This window comes from Hypanus sabinus, chromosome 6 (genome assembly GCF_030144855.1).
Source record: "Hypanus sabinus isolate sHypSab1 chromosome 6, sHypSab1.hap1, whole genome shotgun sequence".
Classification (NCBI taxonomy): domain Eukaryota; kingdom Metazoa; phylum Chordata; class Chondrichthyes; order Myliobatiformes; family Dasyatidae; genus Hypanus; species Hypanus sabinus.
This window is the reverse complement of record NC_082711.1, coordinates 87,862,042-87,885,587: the sequence shown is the minus strand read 5'-3', so window position 1 is coordinate 87,885,587 and position 23,546 is coordinate 87,862,042. Positions and strand designations below refer to the sequence as shown.

Here is a 23,546-nt window from a genome sequence, read left to right as displayed (position 1 = left end):
AGTCGCAGTTCTCTTGCAGACTGCATCAGGTTTTCCTCCAGGATTCCCCTGTATTTTGCTGTATTCATTTAACCTTCTACATTCATAAGCCTTCCAGGACCTGCTGCAGTGAAGCATCCCCACAGCATGATGCAGCCACTGCTATGTTTCACAGTAGGGACAGTGTGTTTTTGATGATGTGCGGTGTTTGGCTTATGACAAACACAGTTTAGTCTGATGGCCAAAATGCTCAATTTTTGTTTCATCAGACCAGAGAACCTTCTGCCAGCTGACTTCAGAGTCTCCCACATGCCTTCTGGCAAATTCTAGCCAAGATTTCATGTGAGTTTCCACCGCCCCCCCCACCCAAACAGTGTTTTTTTGCCATTCTCCCATAAAGCTGCAACTGATGAAACACCCGGGCAACAGTTGTATGCGCAGTCTCCCGCATCTCAGCCAGTGAAGCTTGCAATTCCTCCAGAGTTGTCATAGGTCTCTTGGTGGTCTCCCTCACTAGGCCCCTTCTTGCATGGTAACTCAGTTTTTTTTTTAGGACAGCCAGCTCTAGGCAGATTTACAGATATGCCATATTCTTTCCATTCTTGATGCTTGACTTAACAAGTATTTGCTGTATTAACTGTATTTCCACCTTTAATATCTTTATTTTTCCCTTTCAGGGTTCTTTTGAAGACCCTGACCTGGAGTTACACACAGGCTTTGATTCTTTGCAGGGATGGGACCCATTCTCAGGGTTCCACGACTGGTCGTTATTCAACATGCCAAGGGTTTGGCTTGACAGTCTCGATCATGTTTGGAAGCCCAAGATCTCAGGGCTCTGGAGATGGGCATCAAGGGTCAGTGTCACGGCAGGAGACTCTTGTGTCATCGGGGACGCCGAAAAATCTTTCACGGTGGGCCCGAAGACCCGAGATCTTCGGACACAGAGCTCAAAAAAAGCAACAAAACGGACTTTTAACATCGTAAACCAGCAGGTTGTTGTTATGTCTCCCGTTCAGTGTAAAACTGGGGACACCTCCCTCTCCCTTGCCAGGAGGAGAGAGAACCTGTGGTTTGTAAAATGTCAGATGAAATGTGAAGCCTTTGGGGTAACTTTGGTCTGTGTCTTTGCTATTGCTTAGTACACACTTGGGCTTGGTGACAGTGCACTTTTTTTTGCTGGTGGGGGGAAGGGGATCGTTGCTTGCTGCCACTTACGCACGGGAATGGGGAACTGGGGAGGTCCTTAGGGTTCTCATGTTTAACTGTTGTTTATTCTTTGGGGCACTTCTCTGTTTTTGTGGATGTTTGTGAAGAAAAAGCGTTTCAGGATGTATGTTGTATACGTTTCTCTGACATTAAATTTGACCTTTGAAGGGATTCCGTAGAGTTGCTTGGAGTATTCTTTTGTCTTCATGGTGTAGTTTTTGCCAGGATACTGATTCAACAGCAGTTGGACCTTCCGTATACAGGTGTATTTTTACTAAAACCAATTGAATCACCTTGACTGCACACTGGTCTCCAAAAACAGACCTCCATTTAACTAATCATGTGACTTCTAAAACTAATTGGCTGCACCAATGTTGATTTGTTGTGTCATATTAAAGGGGCTGAATACTTATGCAATCAATTATTTCGTGTTTTATATTTATAATTCATTTAGATCGCTTTGTAGAGATCGGTTTTTACTTTGACACAAGAATCTTCTTCTGTTGAGCACTGTCAAAAAAGCCTAATTAAATCCACTGTGAATCAATGTTGTAAAACAATAAAACATGAAAAATTCCAAGGAGGAGTGAATATTTTTTATTGGCACTATACCTGTCCACCTCATGTTGATTCAGTCTCCAATGCAAGTAATGTAGTTTATTTTCTAGCAATCGAACATTTGAAACCAGAATCAGCGTGAGAGCTGGCCTGAAGAGTTTCACCTTTAGCCTCGCATGATTACTAGTGCGCTTTTCTTGTTTTTGCTTCCTTGAGCACCACTCCCGATAGTGCCCCCCTGGGTGACTAGGAGTCAACAACATAGTCCATAATAAGCCCATGCTGTGGAGCTCATCTACTGTCCAACAACTCACTGGTGAGGTAGACTTCAAAGTAACTTCATTATCGAAGTATATATATATATGTCACCATATACAACCCTGAGATTTATTTTCTCAGGTGCATACTCATAAAGGAATAACAACCATAATAGAATCATTGAAAGACCACAACAACTTGGGTGGTCAGTGTGCAAAAGAGAACAAACTGCAAATACAAAAAAAATAATAATAATTTGGAAGTTTGGCTGATCTCCAAGATTAGCAAAATGTGTGCAGATATTTCAGCTCCAATTGAGAAGCCATGATCAGTGCAAATTTTTGTGTGCTATCTCCACAAAATGCTGGAGATTGTATCTGGACCCTCTTGTATCTTACTTGTTTGCCAAACTTGAATGCCCCTCATCTGGCCTTCAACAGATTGCGGATCTGATGATTCATCCAGGGGTTCCCCTTCCAGAAGACTCTGAATAATTTTGTGGGGACACACTCATCTACAACTGTTTTACTAAGTCCGTTGACAACCATGGTGTATTCATTCAGATCCACAGAACATGGCCCAGTCCAACAACTCGAAGCAATCCTGTAGCTGCTCCTTTGCCTCCCATGACCACCTCTTTGTTGCAGTACGTGATGCTCTTAATATCCAGCAGTGTCGTGTGATCGTAAGAAAGAAATAAAAGATGAACAATTACACCATTAGTTGGAGCCAGAGTAGCCGCTGTGACTAAATGTGCTGCCATCTTGTGCATATAACATTGTGAATATTGTATCCAAATCTTTGAAATCTCAATTCTGCAGCCATCTTAGTAGTGCTTTCTTAATCCAGACTTGAACAATTTCTCTTTTCTTCTGTGAACACCTCAAGTGCAGAATCAGAAAATCAGGGTTCCCTCTTGCACGCCTGGTGCGGCATGGCTTGCTAACGTACTTTTCGAAGATGTACAGTAGCTTCTAATATGGGTGAAGCCAATCGAGAACTGCAGTAATGACTTCAGTCATCTTCAGTTACCTTCAACTGGTACCTGCCTTGTCCAAAATTAAACGTTGTGCAATAAACAACATGATCAGTGTTGGCTTTAGGCTCCATACATTCATGTGATGTGCAAATGAATTTCCTGTACAAGATCCAGCAGCAAAAAATGAATACAGAATTTATGTACATCTTGATTTCCATCTCATTTTCAATCATGGTCATTCTTCTCCCATCCTCAGCCCACCAATCACCTACTGGCCCATCTCACTACTCCTCCTCTCCTCTTTATACCAGCCAATTTCCCTTTCCACTCTCAGTCCCGAAGCAGGGTTTGAGTCTAAAATGTTCACACTTCCATCCCTACCTCCACAGATGCTGCTCAACCTGACAAGTTCCTCCAGCAGATTGTTTGTTGATCTAGATTCCAGCATTTGCAATATTCCGTGTCACTACACAAAGCCCAGTGTCAAGCAGGTATGAGCTTTTTTTCCACTGAACCAAAACATTTTGGGAGGGTTCTCAAGATACCTAGGATATCATGTGTATATCATGTCATCTTGTGCAAAGTTACCCTCAGAGTGCTTTGCAACAGAGTACATATCTAACTTAATTTTTAACTAAGCAGAGTTTTAGCACCCCAAAGTTTGGGCATCCACTAAGAGGTATGGGGTATCAGTTGTATCAAAATTTTGCAGCTATATATCAAATGCATCCTTCATCAGTCTGGGAAGTCAACAGAAACATTTTAAATGGCAAGTATAGCAGTTTAGTAACCTTATTATAAAGATAGGACCCAGAGTCAGTAGAATGCTGAACATCAAAAGTAAAGGCGAGTTAAATGTTCCCAAAACCAGAGAATCAGAACAAAACTCAAAACAAAGTTCTGCCACAAAATAAAAAAACAATTAAGTGGTAAGGTGTAGGTTCCATAAATATAACCACTATCAACCATGAGTGAGCTGGCATATGAGAAAATTAAGTATTTTCAAGTAATTTCAATCAAAACACCCAATCAGATCATCTCATCTTTGCAAAGTCTCAATTTTTGCAGGTATCGATGTCCAACAAACTTGATTTATATAAGCAACAATTTAAGAGACTTAGCAATGCACAGAATTTTTAAAAACCATATTTTCTAGTCTATAAACACTTTAGTAATTCTACATGATGCTGTTTATTCGCAGTTAATAACAGCCAAGCAGGACAGACATGTAAACAGTGTCAATACTAAAGATTGAGAGGGGTCACGTGATGTCGTGCTACTGATCGGGCGCTTCCCTGAATAACTCCTACAAAAAGTTCTTTACAACCTGTTTATAAGGCTCTCATATAACTTTAACAAAAGCAATGGTTTAAAGGAAAAATCGTGGAAATCCTACTGGCACTAGTGCTGCTGGCCTTGCACGCCCGGGGGCATCTGGAGTTGAGAGACGCAGAAGCCATGATGAGGCCTGCTCGTCGTACAGTTCCTCTGAGACTGCGGAAGGCCTGAAGACTACGGCGGCACGACGCGGTGATGGTTCAGGCAGTGACCTCGCGGCCGCAATTCATGAGTTGGCCGATGCAGTCCAGACTTTAACCGGTAGGATGGACGAATTCAAGAGTCATTTAGACCTTATCATTCAAGAATCTAAGAAAATGAAGCAGACTTCGGAATCTTTAAATTTGTGAACCCAGGATTTAGAAAGTAATACGAAGGATGTTGTGAATAGATTACAAAGCCTAGAAAATAAAAAAAGGTCCTAGAAGATTGAGAAAGTAAAAATAATGGATAAACTGGACTCCCTTGAAAACTATAGCAGAAGAAATAATATCAAAATAGTGGGTTTAAAAGAGGTACTGGAAGGAAGAGACGCAGTAACTTTCTTTCAAGAATGGATCCTCAAAGTTCTGGGTAAAAAGCATTTTGACAAAGAATTAATTATAGAAAGAGCACACAGGACTTTACTCCCCCAACCACTTCCAGAGCAAAGGCTGCGTTCTATACTTATATGCTTTTTGAAATATCAAGATAAGCAAAAAGTATTACAAGCTACAGCAATAGAGGCCAGAGAGAGAAATGGCCTATTAGAGTTTGAAGGGGGAAAGGTATCCTTCTTTCCAGATATTAGTGTGGCCTTGTTAAGAAAAAGGAAAGACTTTGACTTAACAAGGAGGTTATTAAAGAATAAAGGTCTTCAATATTCTTTATTATATCCAGAAAAGCTGAGAATTACACCGTCAAATGGAGGGGGAAATTTTTTACTAACCCCCAGGAAGCAATAAACTTTATTCAAAAAATATCTGAGACATTTCCTGAATATCATCTGGAACAAGAGGCCTAGAAAGATGCATCTTGGACAAAATATATGAAGATTATTTGATTTTCTTTATTAATATAGATTAATTTTAACAACATTATAATCTTGAACTTTGAATCAATACGATTATGGATGAAAACTATTATGATTTAAAATATTGAACTTAAAATCCATACGATTATGGATGGGAATCACTATGAATATTAATTTCCTATTAAATTTATTTAGTCTTTTATTTTGGATCTTTTTGAATTATACTACTTAGGAACTATATAGTTCATCCAATTTTGTTATAACTAGTACGAATCACTTTGATTATATAGATATCTTTTTTTGATATGTTTAATTTTTGTATGCAGGATATGTATTGTTACAATATTTAGGGTCATATTTAGTAAGTTTCTTTGAATTCTCTTTATTTGGATATATTGCTATATTAATGATATTTACTTTCAATATTATAATTATGTCAGATATTTAGTAATAACGGGTGTGGAATATAATTTATTTTTTACAGATGTTTAATTAGGGAGTTATTGGGGGATTGGGTAGTCCTTTTTTTTCCTCTTTTTAAAAAAAAGATTAATTATGTTACATGTTAAAGAATGTCCATCTTTAGTGCAATGTTCATTGGACCCCATAGTAAGAGGAGTTAAGGCGCCGTGGACTTGGAGCGCCAGTTGGGAGGGTTTTTCTCCTTTTTCTGAAACTTTTTTTGATATCTTTTTTTCTTTTATTTTCTTTCCTTTTTGGTTTCCTTACAGTGACAGAACATAACAAATTAAAGAGAGGATGGGTTGGTCAAGTAATAGCGACCTACTTTAATTCTAAAGCCACAGAAGTGGCAGTATTGATAGGGAAGAATTTGCCAGTGCAGCCCCAACTAGGAGTTGAGGATGCCATCATCAACCTGCTGAACCCTGTCTACGCCCACCTGGACAAGCCGGCGAGCACTGTGAGGGTCATGTTTTTTGACTTCTCCAGTGCATTCAACACCATCTGCCCTGCTCTCCTGGGTGAGAAGCTGACAGTGATGCAGGTGGATGCTTCCCTGGTGTCATGGATTATTGATTACCTGACTGGCAGACCACAGTACATGCGCTTGCAACACTGTGTGTCAGACAGAGTGGTCAGCAGCACTGGGGCTCCACAGGGGACTGTCCTGTCTCTCTTTCTCTTCACCATCTACACTTCGGACTTCAACTACTGCACAGAGTCTTGCCACCTTCAGAAGTTTTCTGATGACTCTGCCATAGTTGGATGCATCAGCAAGGGAGATGAGGCAGAGTACAGGGCTACGGTGGGAAACTTTGTCACATGGTGTGAGCAGAATCATCTGCAGCTTAATGTGAAAAAGACTAAAGAGCTGGTGGTGGGCCTGAGGAGGGCGAAGGCACCAGTGACCCCTGTTTCCATCCAAGGGGTCAGTGAGGACATGGTGGAGGATTACAAATACCTGGGGATACAAATTGACAATAAACTGGACTGGTCAAAGAACACGGAGGCTGTCTACAAGAAGGGTCAGAGTCGTCTCTACTTCCTGAGGAGACTGAGGTCCTTTAACATCTGCCAGACGATGCTGAAAATGTTCTACAAGTCTGTGGTGGCCAGTGCTATCATGTTTGCTGTGGTGTGTTGGGGCAGCAGGCTAAGGGTAGCAGACACCAACAGAATCAACAAACTCATTCGTAAGGCCAGTGATGTTGTGGGGGTGGAACTGGACTCTCTGACGTTGGTGTCTGAAAAGAGGATGCATGCCATCTTGGACAATGTCTGCCATCCACTCCATAATGTACTGGTTAGGCACAGAAGTACGTTCAGCCAGAGACTCATTCCACTGAGATGCAACACTGAGCGTCACAGGAAGTTATTCCTGCCTGTGGCCATCAAACTTTACAACTCCTCCCTTGGAGTGTCAGACACCCTGAGCCAATAGGCTGGTCCTGGACTTATTTCCACGTGGAATAATTTACGGTGCAGCTGTAATGAAACCCTATTTCCCTCGGGATCAATAAAGTATGTCTGTCTGTCTGTCTGTCAGTGAAGGTGAAGGGTACTATCATAGACCTGGCTGGAAGATTTGTTATGGTCAACTGTCAAATATATTCAGAATCCTGGACACTTTTGAATGAATATGCCCCCAATTATGATGATGAGAAATTTATTCAAAATATTTTTCTGGAAGTTGTTCAAGGATATGAAAATATCTTAATTGGAGGGGTTTCAATTTTTGTCTGGATCCAATTTTAGATAGATCAGTTAAAAAAGTAATGAAGGTCAGGGCAGCAAAAACTACCCTGGCCTTCATGAAAGACTTGAATATAATAGATGCTTGGAGATGGCAGCATCCAAGGGAAAGAGATTACTCTTTCTATTCAAAACAATAGGATTCCTACTCTAGAATGTTTAATATCAGCTAAAATAGAAAGTAGTATCATTCAAACAGAATATGCCGCCAGACTACTCTCGAATCATTCACCTTTAACTTTATTACTTGAAATGCCTGATAAACAAAAAGCATTATACAGATGGTGTTTAAATCCTTTGCTGTTGAAAGGACCGGAGTTTTGCAGTTTTATTAGAGCTCAAATAGAACTGTTCTGTGAGATGAACTCACCCTCTACTGCCAATAAATTTTTTATTATGGGACACATTAAAAGCTTATTTAAGGGGACAGATAATTGGATATGTTAAGGGTATAACAAATATATAACAGGATTAAATGAATTGGAGAAAGAAATAACACAATTAGAAAAAAATTGGCAGAATTCAACAGAGGAAAATTATAAAAAATTAATAAAAAATTAGAATATAACACAAAACAAACCTATAGAATAGAAAAATGATACTAAAATCAAAACAACAATATGAATTAGGAGAGAGAACCCATAAAGTATTATCTCAGCAATTGAGGGTGGAAGAAACCTCCAGAACAATAAATGTGATTCAAACAGGGGAAGGCAAGATTTCATATAAGGCAAAAGAAATAAATGATACTTTTAAGTCATTCTATTTGGAACTATATATCAGAATCAGTGGGTGATCTATTGAAAATTGATGATTTCTTGTCTAATTTACAACTTCCCAAATTGAGTCAACAAGATCAGGAAGAACTGAATGCCCCTTTCTCTAGAGATGAAATTGAAAAGGCCCTGGGCTTACTACAGGCTAATAAGTCGCCGGTGGATGATGGTTTTCCCCCTGAATTTTATAGAGAATTTAAGGATCAATTAATGCCCCTTTTTATGAGGGTTCTGACTCAGGCTGAGGAGACCCATACTCTACCAGAATCCTTTTCATTAGCAATTATAATGTTAATTCTTAAGAAGGATAAGGATCCGCTAAGACCAGCATCTTAAAGGCCTATATCACTTTTAAACGCGGACTATAAAATTATAGCAAAGGCATTGGCTAATAGGCTAGCTCTATATCTGCCAAAATTGATTAAATCCGATCAAACAGGATTTATTAAAAATAGACGATTATCTGGTAATATTGGCAGACTATTGACTATATTACATTTAACTAAGACGAAGGTGAACCCGACTGTATCAGCGGCTTTAGATGCTGAAAAGGCCTTTGATAGGCTTGAATGGAACTTTTTATTTAAAACAATGGAAAAATTTGGTCTAAGCCAAATATTCATAAATTAGATAAGAGCACTTTACCACCAGTCTAAGGCCAAAATAATTATGAATGGGCAGATTTCACCTGTTTTCTCTCTACATAGATCTAGTAGACAAGGTTGCCCACCATCTCCAGCTCTATTTGCTCTGGCAATAGTGCCATTGGCTGAGGCTGTTAGACGGGATCCAGACATAAAGGGGTTTAAAGTGGCCCAGGAAGAATATAAAATTAATTTATTTGCTGATGACATTTAGTATATTTGGCTGACCCAGCCGGCTCTTTGGTAAGAGAGGACCTTGCTGGACAATTATGGTATAGTCTTGGGATATAAAATAAATTTGAACAGATGTGAAATTTTACCTTTAGGTAAAGGAAACTATGCCCAATATGGCACTCAGTTTAGATGATGGGCAGGATAAACTGTATAAAAATGAAGATAATGCCAAGACTTCAATATTTTTTTCAGTCTTTACCTATCCCATTATCTAATAATTTTTTAAAAGATTCTCAATGGACATGTTCGATTATTTTTATGGTCAGGTAAAGTATCTAGAATCTCCATGGAAAAATTGACCTGGGACTATAAATTGGAAGGGTTAAAATTACCAGATTTTAAAAAATATTATTTAGCTGCACAAGCATGTTTTATTGCTTCTTTTTTTGATGAGACAACTATTCCTTCTTGGGTTACAATTGGCTTACATACGTTGGGAGAAGAGATGCCAGGAGAATTTATATATAAATGTGACTCCAAATTAATTAAAAACAAAAAATCCTCTACTGAGACATGTAATTTATGTCTGGGAAAAAATTAAACAATTCATGAGTCTAAAAAAAAGGAATATCCTCAAAGATGCCATTATCTCAGAATAGATTAATACCTATGACTCTGGGTAATAAATTTCTAGTCACCTGGTATCCACACGGTATTAGGTGCGTCGAAGATTGTTATAACAGAAGCAATTTATGTCTTTTGAGGGGCTTAAAAATAAATATAATTTATCTAATAATACATTCTTCTGCTATCTCCAATTATGATCTTTTTTGAGGGACTGTTTGGGTCCATCACTGGCCCTACCAAGTTGCTCAGACATGGAGATTCTAATTTGAAAGGGGAATACAACTAAATTTATCTCTAATATGTATTCTTTATTCTGGGACCAATGCCCAAAGTTTGGTATATACAGATCGAGGGAAAAATGGGAGTCAGATTTGGGCATTGTAATTGATCATCAATGCTGGTCGCATCTGTGTTTAGATAGTGTTACCACCCTCATCAACTCCAGATACAGAATCATACATTTTAATTTTTTTACATCAGTTATATCTCACAGCTGAAAAAACACAAAAATAAACCAGGAATTTCTGACGTGTTTTGGGTGTGGCATAGATGTTGGTACATTTGAGCATTCCACCTGGCTATGTATGAAACTGAGATCTTTTTGGATAGATTTGGGGGAGGTACTGGAAAAGATTCTGGGGATGGATTTCCCTCTAGACCCAGAATTGTTCCTTCTGGGGAATTTAGCAGTTTTGAAAGCTAGCTTCCCCAGGAATAAATCCAAATTTATTAAAACTGAGTTGTCAGTAGCCAGGAAATGCATAGCATTAACATGGAATTCCAATTCCCTTGTACATATTGATCTTGAAATAAAGAAATGCAAAGTTGTATACCCCTTGAAAAGATTACTTATACCCTTAGGAATGGATACGTTATGTTCATTGAGATTTGACAACCATATTTGGATTACTTAAATGCCTGGATTGTTTAACTTATTTATTTTAATTCTTTTAAATTAATATATCCCTTATTATAAGCTAGTTTCTTAAATTTGTATTTTAAACTGACTCTGAGAGCTGGATGCCTACTCTTTTTTTCTTTTCTTTTCTTCTTCTCTCCTTTCTTTCCTCTGTCTCCTGTGTTTTGGGATAGGTGTTCTTTTTTTCTCTTGGACTTCTTAATGTATTGAATTATTTTTTTTCAATATGTATCAATTGTTGTATAAGGACTCATATTTCTTCTTTAAAAAATTAAATAAAATATGTAAAAAAGAAATACTAAAGACTGAAACCCAGGAGTTGAGGCCCAATGGCCAAGTCCCAGGTCTACAGTTTCACTGGGGAAGTTGGAGGTCTGATGTCTGAGAGTCCAATGGAAGCTGGAGACGGCCTGTCCTGGAGTTGGGGGGACTGTCTCTGTGAGTGGATGGGAGGGAGGAAAAAGGTTTGTATTGCTGCTGTTGTTCTGCTGAACATTGTGGGCATGCTATGTTGGCACTGTAACAAGTGGCTGCACTTGAAGATTGACCTCAACACATCCTTTGTGTTGTTTGTTAATAGAACAGACCACTTCACTGCAAGGTTTGATGTACAAGTGATAAACAAATAAATCTAAATCTGATTTTATACTTGCATCTATGAAACATTCTGCAAATTATCTAAGTATATGAACTTTCTAATAACAGTTTTTCTTACCTGCTATCTCTCTGAGCTGCACCTCCTTCAGTAACAGTCTTCACAAAAATTCCCAGTTTTTCTAATCCTGCATCTGCACCAACTCCCATTCCTATAATACTGATGCCAAGACCATCCTCATCTGTGGAGCAAGAATGACAATTAATATGGCATAAGGTCAAGCTTAAAAAATACACTGAAAAAAATTAATGCTGAACAACATCAATATCAGCTTTTTAATCTATGATAATGAATACAGTACATAAAATAATGAAACATAGGAATCAGGGAAATCTACATAAAAGTATTTCGCTGATTGCATACCCAGATAGAGACAGTGAATATGAACAATTACAAGAGTTACTTTCATTTATGTAGATTGAACTGACTCACAAACGTCTCAAACTATGCCACAAAAGACATACCAAGACGAATGTGGATCATGAATCAGAGGAGGAGGAATAAGGAGAGAATGAATTAAGGTGGCAAACAGCATAATGACTTTTATTGTGAAAGTTAGTTTAAGAATAGGGAGACTTATGTAGAATGTTGATAAGACCACCTTGGAGTGCTGTGCATAGTTTTGTTACCTTCCAAAAACAAGATGTAGTAATACTGGAGATAGTTCAAAAAAGATTCAGCAGGTTAATTCTTGGAATTAAAGGTCTGTCTTACCATGAGAGACTAAACTGGTTGGATCTATATACAGTAGAGTTTAGAAAAATGAGGGATGCTGTTATTCAAGGAAGTTCAAGGAGCTGGGTTAGGTACAGTAGACAGTGTTTTAAGCAAAGAGAGGAGGAATGGGCTAAGAATTCTATACTTGAATGTGCGTAGTGTCAGAAATAAGACAGATGAGCTTGAAGCTCAGATGAAAATGGGAACTACGATATGGTTGGGATAACGGAGACATGGCTGCAAGGGGATCAGGCCTGGGAATTGAGTGTACTAGGGTATACGTGCTATCGTAGAAACAGAAATATGGGAAGAGGGGGTGGGGTGGACTGTTGGTGAGGAATGAGATTCAGTCCTTAGCAAGGGGTGACTTAGGAACAGGGGAAGTAGAGTCTGTGCGGATTGAGCTGAGGATCAGTAAGGGTAAAAAGACCCTAATGGGTGTTGTGTACAGGCCCCCAAACAGTAGCGTGGATATTGGGTACAAGTTGATTAGGGAGTTAACATTGGCATGTGCTAAAGATAATGCAGTTGTTATGGGAGATTTCAACATGCAGGTGAACTGGGAGAATCAGGTAGGTGCTGGACCCCAGGATAGGGAGTTTGTGGAGTGTCAAAGGGATGTATTTTTGGAACAGCTTGTGCTTGAGCCAACTAGGAACGAGGCTATTTTGGACTTGGTGATGTGTAATGAACAGGAATTGATAAGTGATCTTGAAGTAAAGGAGCCATTAGGAAGTAGTGATCATAACATAAGTTTTTATCTACAATTTGAGAGGGATAAGGGCAGATCAGAGGTGTCAGTGTTGCAATTAAATAAAGGAGACTACGGAGCCATGAGGGAAGAGCTGGCCAAAGTTAAATGGGCGGATGCCCCGGCAGGAAAGACAGTGGATCAGCAGAGGCAGATATTCTTGGGGATAATACAAAAGATGCAAAAGCAGTTCATTCCAATGAGAAGGAAGGATTCAAAGAGGGGGAAGGGGCCACAGTGGTTGACAAAGGAAGTCAGAGATTGTATAGCATTAAAGAAAAAGAAGTATGACAGGGCTAAGATGAGTGGGAATACAGATGATTGGGAAAGTTTTAAGGAACAGCAGATCTTAACTAAAAAAGCAATACGGAGAGAAAAAATCAGGTATGAGCTCAGTCTAGCCAGGAATATAAAAGGGGATAGCAAAAGCTTTTTTAGCTATGTGAAGAGAAAGAAGATAGTTAAGAACAATGTTGGCCCCTTGAAGAATGAATTGGGAGAAATTGTTATGGGAAACAGGGAAATGGCAACAGAATTTAATGCGTGCTTCAGATCTGTCTTCACCAGGGAGGACACGAGCAATCTCCCAGATGTATGGATGGGCCAGGGTCATAAGATATCAGAGGAATTGAAACAGATTGACATTAGGAAAGAAACTGTGATGAGTAGACTGATAGGACTGAAGGCTAATAAATCCCTGGGTCCAGATGGTCTGCATCCGAGGGTTCTAAAAGAGGTGGCTCAGGAAATTGCGGATGCATTGGTAATCATTTTCCAATGTTCCTTAGATTCAGGATCAGTTCCTGAAGATTGGCTAATGTTATCCCACTTTTCAAGAAGGGAGGGAAGGAGAAAACAGAGAACTATCGCCCTGTTAGCCTAATGTCAGTCGTGGGGAAGATGCTTGAGTCCATTATTAAGGACGAAATAGTGGCATATCTTGATGGCAGTAATAGGATTAGGCCGAGCCAGCATGGATTTACCAAGGGCAAATCATGCTTGACTAATCTGTTGGAGTTTTTTGAGGGTGTAACAAGGATGTTAGACGAGGTTAAGCCAGTGGATGTAGTGTACCTAGATTTTCAGAAGGCATTCGATAAGGTGCCACATAGGAGATTGGTGAGTAAAATCAGAGTTCATGGCATTGGGGGCAGGGTTTCAACATGAATAGAAAACTGGTTGGCAGATAGAAAGCAAAGGGTAGCAGTGAATGGGTGTTTCTCGGACTGGCTGGAGGTGACTAGTGGGGTACCACAGGGCTCTGTATTGGGACCACAGCTCTTTACAATCTATGTCAATGATTTAGATGAGGGCATTGAAAACTATATCAGCAAGTTTGCTGATGATACTAAACTGGGTGGCAGTGTGACATGCGAAGAGGACGTTAGGAGAATACAGGGAGACTTGGATAGGCTGGGTGAGTGGGCAGATACTTGGCAGATGTCATTCAATGTGAATAAATGTGAAGTTATCCACTTTGGAAGCAGGAACAAGAGGGCAGAGTATTGTCTGAACGGTGTAGAGTTAGGTAAGGGAGAAATGTAAAGAGACCTAGGAGTCCTAGTTCACCAGTCAATGAAGGTGAATGAGCAAGTGCAACAGGCAGTGAAGAGGGCAAATGGAATGTTGGCCTTTATTACAAGGGGAATTGAGTACAAGAGCAAGGATGTCCTTTTGCATTTGTACAGGGCCCTGGTGAGACCACACCTGGAATATTGTGTACAGTTTTGGTCTCCAGGTTTAAGGAAGGACATTCTGGAAATTGAGGAAGTGCCGCGTAGATTCACTAGGTTGATTCCTGGGATGGCAGGGCTGTCTTACGCAGAGAGATTGGAGAGATTGGGCTTGTACACGCTGGAATTGAGGAGATTGAGAGGGGATCTGATTGAAACGTTTAAGATAATTAAAGGATTTGATAGGATTGAGACAGGAAATATGTTCCAGATGTTGGGAGAGTCCAGTACCAGAGGGCATGGATTGAGAATAAGAGGTCAGTTATTTAAAACAGAGTTGAGGAAAAACTTCTTCTCCCAGAGAGTTGTGGAGGTGTGGAATGCACTGCCTCGGAAGATGGTGGAGGCCAATTCTCTGGATGCTTTCAAGGAGGAGCTAGATAGATATCTGATGGATAGGGGAATCAAGGGATATGGGGACAAGGCAGGGACTGGGTATTGATAGTGAATGATCAGCCATGATCTCAGTATGGCGGTGCAGACTCGAGGGGCCGAATGGTCTACTTCTGCACCTATTGTCTATTGTCTATTCAAATATACAAGATCCCAAGTGGGTTTAACACAATAGATATTCAGTTGTTTCAATGGTGGGACAGTCACAAACAAAGGGACAACTATAAAATAAGCAGCCAGTCATTTACAACTAAGATGTGCAGAATTTTCTCCTAGAGAGTGAAATTTTCTAGTGGAAGTCCAATCATTAGATATATTTAAGGTGAAGATGAATACATATAAGAAATGTGCTTTTCAACCATCTAAACAAACTAGTGATTTTATGATCTCCCTAAAGATTCTGTGAACTTAACTCTCAGGAATGCAGGTATGGCACCTCAAAACCGAAAGTCAGTCTTCCCTGGGGTGGCCATTGCTGAGAGAGACTTCAAGCCAGATTAAAACATTGAGGCCCAAAAACGGAAAACAATCTGGTGTTCAGCCCCACTATTCTATGTGAATTAAAGCACTGAAGCTCGAGAGCAGAAAACAAACCAGTGTTCACCCCTTTATTCCCTAACAATTAAAATACCAAACCAGATTAAAGCACTGAGGCTTGAGACTGGAAAATGAACCAGTGTCCAGTGGTATCTACCAGCATTTGACCTATCTCCCTCTCTTCTCATGACTTCCAGTGAGCAGGAGGTGCAGAACCCTCTGGCTGCAAAGCAAAACCTTCAGGCTCCTGAGCTGGCTTCACTCACCTCAGTGCTGAACTGACTTCCTCAGCTGTAGACTCACTTTCAGGGACTCTGCAATTCAGGCTCTATATATTTGTTTTTTTATTATTTGCACCATTTGTCCTCTTTTGCATAGATTTTGTTGAGTTTTTCATGGATTTTCATGGTTTTTCATGGATTCTACTGTGTTTCTTTGTTTTGTGGGTACCTGCAAGAAGATGAATCTCAAGGTTGAATTTACTTTGAACGTGTATATTTGAAGGATTGAGGAACTGAAGGTTTTGGAAACTAGCACACAAGAAGCTAAGGCCAGAGTGGATAGGCCACAATTATACTGAATGGTGCAGTCTTGAGGGGACTGGTAACCTACTTCTGCTCTAATTTCTTGTGCTTCTGTTCTTGTAATCTTAAACTTGGTTACTGATGCTGATTTCAACAAAATTTTAGAAGTTACTGTGGAATTTCACTGGCCATTCAAATCAACTGAAAATAAAAGATACCGAGAAAGAATTGAACGTGTGGCTGCACTAAAGATTGCGGCTAATCAAAGAAGATGAGTATAGAAAGAACAAAATTGTCAAAGGATGTAATTTGTGATTCTACTAATGACTGTTTCGTTGCTATGGAGTGGAATGCAATTCAGAAATAGCAGTTGTGTAAAGATAGGCATGTACTTTGAAATATAAAAGTACTTAAGAAACAACAATTATTTCATTCTCCTTATGCTCATGTATAGGAAATGACATGAAACAATCATGAATCTTGCAGAAGGAGTTGTTGAAGATGGAGCCAGCAACCAACATGACTAACAGTGACATCCTGCAGACAGTTCACGTAACTACATCTTCCTGCCCTTCTTTTAAATATACTTCTACTACTAACCTGTGCGTGATTGGAGCCTGTAATTTACATTTTGAGTTTCTGTAATTTACAATGTTTTGTGCCATCTGGCACTTTTGCTGTCTCAGAGAGAATACATTGCAGTTGAGAGCAAAGTTGGGAAGGGAGCATACTGTCTGATGTTGAAATGCAAACCGATGATCAGCTCCAATTCTCCACCAACTCACCAATTAAAGCATTAAGAAAAATTTATATCAACAAGGACAAGAACAGAAGGCGAGCGGGTGTTCAGTGTCCTCTGCCTGCGTTTGACCAGTCTTCCTCTCACTCACTGTGACCAGAGGAAGGTGCAGGAGTCTTGGGTCTTGAACAAAATTTGTTTGGCATGGTTTATGAATTGGACTCGTCTCTAGAGGACTCTGCAGTTCATGTTATATGTGTTTCTCGTTTCTGGTTACTCCTTTTATTCCTATTTTGCATGATTTTGATCAGGGAGGACTGGCTCTGCAGCCTGGAGATAATGAACAATACAGCACTAAATTGAATTGAACTGAACAGCACAGTTTTGGACTATTTCAAAGACTCTGCAGTTTGATAATATTCTTTGTATTATTCACTCATTTTTTGTTGTTGATGTGATTTGTTCTTTTTTCTGCATGCTTGTGTTTGATACTCCTTTTGAATGGGTTCCATGGTGTTTCATTGTTTCATGGCGGGCGAATTTCAAGGTTCTATACAGCATACAAATTTTGATAATAAATGTACTTTGACTCTTTAAAGATTGGATTAAGATGGAGGATAACAGCTAAAAGAGTAGCAGCTTTATTTCTCAGGTAAAGGATATTATGCACAGGAGGGAGGGGAGCTGGGGGGAGCTTTGGAGTTCTAAAATTTAACTGTCATTCATTCTTTGGGGGCACTCTTCTGTTTTCGTGGATGGTTGAGAAGAAAATGCATTTCGGGGTGTATATCGTATACATTTCTCTGACATTAAATGTACCTTTGAAACCTTTGATTCAAAACCACCACTCTGAAAGGGATATTTAGATATCTTTAGCAAAGTAAACTTTTGGTTTAATTATATCATTGGGATTTGGATATCACTGGGAAAACCAAAACTGATTGTCTACCTCCAATTGCCTATAAATTGAATGGATTTATAGGCCATTTCAGAGTTAAGTATCAACCAAATTGCTGTGGATCTAAATTCACAGAAGATACTGAGTACTACAGACTTCTTTCCTTATATACAGTTATGTGAGTCATATATATCCATGTTTTATTCAAAGCTGACTCAATGAAAGGATTTAAAATTCCCCCTACAAATAGAAAGGAATTTGAAATTTTCTATGTATGAGCCAGAAAAGGTTGTGGATTGTTTTCACAAATTAAGAGAGAGATTTGAAGGGAAAAAAGAGTAGGAAGGGTCCAATAGTATTTTATGTGGCACTGCTAGATCTTATTGATGGATTGCTGGAAGAGTTCCATCCCAGATATGCTCAAGTCAATCCACAATACAGAGGAGACTGTTTCAAGAGGTCAAAATCATCAAAGTTGAAGCTAGGTTAAGTGACCACAGATAAAAATACAGTGGCATGTACACTCAGTGGCCACATAGTAAAGTGATTGTCGAAGTAATCACTATATACAACCGTGAGACTAATTTAATTGCAGGCATACTCAATAAATCCATAGAATAATAACCACAACAGAAACAATTAAAGACCTCACCAACTTGGGCGTTCAACCAGTGTGCAAAAGACAACAAACTGTGCAAAGACAAAAAGTAAGAAATAATAAGCATAAATAAACAATAATATTGAGAAGAGTCCTTAAAAGTGAGTCCATAGGCTGTGGGAACATTCCAATCATGGAGTACGTAAAGTTGAATGAGGTTATCCCCTTTGGTTCAAGAGCATGATGATTGAGGTGTAATAACTGTTACTGAACCTGGTGTGAGTCCTGAGGCTTCTGTACCTTCTTCCGGATGGCAGCAGTGAGAAGAGAGCATGATCTGGGCAGCAGATCGCTCAGAGGATGGATGCTGCTTTCCTGCGACAACATTTCACATAGTTATGCTTGATGGTGGGGAGGGCTTTACCGATGTTGCCATGGGCAGTATCCACCACTTTCTGTAGGATTTTCCATTCAAGGCCATTGGTGTTTCCATACAAGGCTGTGTTGCAGCCAATCAATATAGACTCTACTACACTTCTATGGAAGTTTTCCAAAGTTTTAGATGACATGTTGAATTTTTGCAAACTCGTGAGGAAGTAAAGACCCTGCTATGCTTTCTTTGTAATTGCATGTACATGCTGGGCACAGAAAAGGTCCTACAAAATAATAACACCAAGGAATTTAATGTCAGTGGCTCTCCACCTCTGACCCTTTGCTGAAGACTGGCTCATGGACCTCTGGTTTCCTCCTCCTGAGGTCAATAATCAGCTCCTTGTTCTTGCTGACATGGAGTACAATGTTGTTGTTATAGCACCACTCAGCCAGATTTTCAGTCTCCCTCCTCAATGCTGATTTATCACCATTGTTGATTCAGCCTACAACAGTGGCATTGCCAAGAAACTTGAAAATGGTATTGGAACTGTGATTAGCCACACAGTCATAAGTATAAAGCGAGTAGAGCAGGGGGCTAAGCACACAGCCTTGAGATCCACCTGTGTCAATAGAGATTGTGAAGGAAATGTTGCCAATTCAAACCGACTGGGGTCTACAAATAAGGAGGCATTGAGGCCAAGATCTTGCTGCTTATTGATTAGTTTTGAAGGTAAGATGGTACTGAATGCTAAGCTGTAGAAGATAAAGAGCATCCTGATATAAGGATTTTGCTGTCCAGATGTTCCAGGGTTGAGTGATGAGTCAGAGATGGCATGTGCCATGGACCTGTTGCTCCAGTAGGCAAATTGGAGCAGATCCAAGTTGCTTCTAAGGCAGTTGATATGGTTAATCATTAATCTCTCAAAATAATTCATCATTGTGGATGTAAGTAGATATGCAATGCAATAGTGATAGGAGGAATTAATTTTTAGATGGTGAATGAGGACACAATCAAATTAGTTGCTTTACCATAGGTGCCAGTGTTGCACTTCTTCAGTAATGTTGGTATTGTGCTCATCTAGGAGAGTGAACAACATTCCACACCCCACACCCACACTTGTGCACAGTAGAAACACCTTTGGAGTGATAACAGGCAAGTCCCTTACCATACTATAGTGCATCCCAGGCCTACTCTCATTGCCATAATATTTACATGGCTGGCCAGTCTGAATGTCAAAAATATGTGGTTAGGCTCATTTACATGGTCACTGCCTGTCACTGTTGTGGTACAAATGTTACTTACAACAATCAGCCAAACTTGAATCTTATTTTCGAAAGGCATGAAGATCCAAATTTCCTGACTTTTGAGTGACAATAAATACATCAATCATCAGCAGACATCCTATTTCTTATTATATCAATGATAAAGTAGCTGAAGATAATGGAACCTAGGAATCTGGCTGTAATATTTATTTCAGACAAGTCAGCATTTAACAACAAGGGTTACACAACCTTGAATAGAAATTGTTAGGGATAACATTACGGAGTACCTGGAGGCATATGATAATATAGGCCAAAGAAAGGAAAATCCTGCCTGACTAACCTACTGCAATATTTTGAGGAAATTACAAGTAGGGTAGACAAAGGAGATGCAGTAGAGGTGCTGTACTTGGATATTCAGAAGGCCTTTGTCAAGTGCCAGACGAGGTTGCTTAGCAACATAAGAGCCTATGGAATTACAGGGAAGTTACTAGCATGGGTGGAGCATTGGTTGATTGGCAGAAAACAGACAGTGGGAATACAGGGATCCTATTCTGGCTGGCTACCGATTACCATTGGAGTTCCACAGGGGTCGGTGCTGGGACTGCTGCTTTTTACAATGTATGTCAATGATGTGGACTCTGGAATTATTGGATTTGTGGTTAAATTTGCCAATGATATAAAGATTCATGGAGGAGTGGATAATGTTAAGGAAACAGAGAGCCTGCAGAGAGACTTAAATAGTTTAGGGGAATTGGCAAAGAAGAGGCAAATGGAATACAATGTTAGAAAGTGTATGGTCACGCACTTTGGTGGAAGAAATAAACAGGTAGACTATTATTTAAATGGAGAGAGAATTCAAAATGCAGAGATGCAAAGGGACTTGGAAGTCCTTATGCATAATACCCTAAAGGTTAATCTCCAGGCTGAGTCAGTGGTGCAGAAAGCGAATGCAATGTTGGCATTCATTTCTAGAAGTACAGAATATAAGAGCAGGGATGTGATGTTGAAGCTCTAAAACACACTCATGAGACCACACTTGGAGTATTGTGTGCAGCTTTGGGCTCCTTATTTTGGAAAGGATATACTGACATTGGAGAGGGTTCACAGAAGATTCACGAGAATGATTCCAGGAATGAAAGAGTTACCATATGAGGAACAATGGCAACCCTTTCATTCCTGGAATCATTCTCGTGAATCTGGTAGCTCTTGAGCTGTATTCCCTGGAGTTCAGGTGAACAAGGGGGGAATCTCATAGGAACACTGAATGTTAAAAGGCCTAAAAAGATTAGATATGGCAAAATTAGGTACAGTAGGGGAGTCTAGGACAAGAGGGCACGACTTCAGGATTGAAGGACACCCATTTAGAACAGAGATGCAGAGAAATTACTTTAGTCAGAGGGTGGCAAATCTGTGGAATTTGTTGTCACAAGAGGCTGTAGAGGCCAAGTCATAGGGTGTACTTAAGGCAGAGATAGATAGACTGTTGATTAGCCAGGGCATCAAAGGGTATGGGGAAAAGGCAGAGGAATAGGTATGACTGGAAGAATTGGACCAGCCCATGACTTAATGGCGGAGTCGACTCGATGGACCAAATGGCCTACTTCTGCTCCTATATCTTATGGTCTTATAAAATATATGTTTATACCATTCAATATATTTTATAGTCGTGCACATTTCACTACTGTCTTTTTCTTTCAATATCCTATCTAAAACTTCGTTCTCATCATTTTTTGGCTATCCCTCACAGTATCACAATTCTCAGCATTTTTTTTGTTAGACCCCTCTCCCCCCTCCAAACTGATTTATTTATGTTTTATGTAAATAGCTTGTCCTGTAGTCAGTTGATAATTCCCGTTATGTTTCTCATCTTTTGTGAAGAAATATGTAATTCAGGTTTATTATTTCCCTTTCGAACTCCAGGACAGAACAAGAAATTTCAAAATAAACTGTGGCTCTTATTCCTACCTTTCTCAAGTTCTACTGGGAAAAGATCCAACCTTTCTACACGCTTTTCCAGTTCATATTCAGCAGATGCTGCAACTGGATCCACTTCATCATTTCTCCTATCATAGTCTTCATTAGAGTAAGTGTGGAAAACCTGTTAAAATAATAGATTGGATTTGTGGTTGGTTCACTTAGAAAAGCAATGATCAAAACAACAAGAATCACTTATTTTTCTATAAGCATATTTACTCAAAAATTGCAAGACTTAGAGAAGCATAATTAGAGTAAGAGTCATTATTTTGATATGTCAGTTGTTTAAAAAGGAGAAAATACTAACAAGACAATACAGAGAATTTCATATACAAATCCAAAATTCATAGACTGATGTAACTAAATGACAAGGAGAATACCTAAAATAAGAATTTTTGGTCCATTAAGACCATGCCACCTCTTTTTCATAGAAATCCAGATAGTCCCACTTTACAGGAAACAGAAGAGCTGCAGCTGCTGTCATCTGGAGCAAAAATAAGCCAATAGTGGAACTTAGCAAGCTGAGCAGCATCTATGGAAGGGAAAGAACTGTTTCAGGTTTAAATTCTGCTTCTGGACCATAACCATACAAATTATTTCCTTCTGTGCATTTATGCAGCTCTACTTGAGCACTACAAATGAATCACCTTATACTCCAACCACTAGTTGGAAATTCCAAACCCCATCAACTCATGGCAGAGAAAAAGTTTAAGCTCATTTCACTTTTGGCTCTATGACCAGTTTTATTCAATATTCCTGGCTCTTGACCATTCAACCAACTAAAACAGCTTTGTATATATCCACCCACTTTCACAAATGTAAATAACCAGATTCTTTGGCAACTTCTTCTGCTCCAAAGAGAACAATTTCTCCAGTCTAACCAAATAATTATGATCCTTCATTCCTGAAATTATTCCAGAAAATCATTTCTCCAAATCTTTCCTAGTGCTGTTCACAACATTCCAGTTGTGGCCAAATCAATGAATTACAAAAGGTTCTGACTTCCTTGCGTCCATTTATAAAGCCCAGGACCCCATAAACTTGCATGACCCCTTTCTCAACACCTCTGCCACCTTCAACAAACTAGGCTCTGATTCTGCCAGATCTGTTTCTGAAGCCCTTTTAAAATTATGCTATCTCATTTGCCTGATTAAAATGTAACACTTGTATTTCTTAAAAATAAATAATACTCGCATTTGTCTACATCTCCTTGAAGTCTATTACTCTCCTCCTCACAGTTCTTGTAACTTCAGGTTTAGTGTCATCTACAAATTCAGAAATTACACCCTGTGAACCTAAATCCAAATCACTAAATTGGATTAAAAGAATGGCCCCAGAATCAATCCTAGAGGAACTCCATGATATATTTTTCTGCCTCTACAAAATTTCAATACTACTTTGCTTCTTGTTATTTAGCCAATATTTATGTAGCACTTATGCTATTTAACAGGTTTCAATATTGATAACAACTATGTGAAACTTTTATCACAGGCCATATGAATAGTACATCAACTATACTTACTACTTATTGCCCACTTCTGATTGCCTTGCACTGAGGGACTTAACAAAGGACAGTTGAAAGTCAGCAAGTTGCTCTGGACATGAGCTAACATTACTGATATCAGTGAAATAGATAGATTTTAACAATGATCTAGCAGGTTCACTATGACTAATATAAGGTTTTTACTCTAGATTTGTTTAGTTAATA

At 39.3% G+C, this 23,546-nt stretch overlaps 1 protein-coding gene across 7 annotated transcripts in view; it reads right to left on the bottom strand.

Moving 5' to 3' along the window:
- ppp1r9a (protein phosphatase 1, regulatory subunit 9A) overlaps nucleotides 1-23,546 on the bottom strand; it is a 237,037-nt gene that overhangs the window by 159,113 nt on the left and 54,378 nt on the right. For all 7 annotated transcript variants that reach the window (XM_059972572.1, XM_059972573.1, XM_059972577.1 and 4 more), the window contains exons 2-3: nucleotides 21,830-21,962; nucleotides 11,400-11,520 (exon numbers count right to left, since the gene is read on the bottom strand). In XM_059972572.1, the coding sequence (XP_059828555.1) occupies nucleotides 11,400-11,520; nucleotides 21,830-21,962 (254 nt within the window). The remainder of the gene's footprint in view (nucleotides 1-11,399; nucleotides 11,521-21,829; nucleotides 21,963-23,546) is intronic.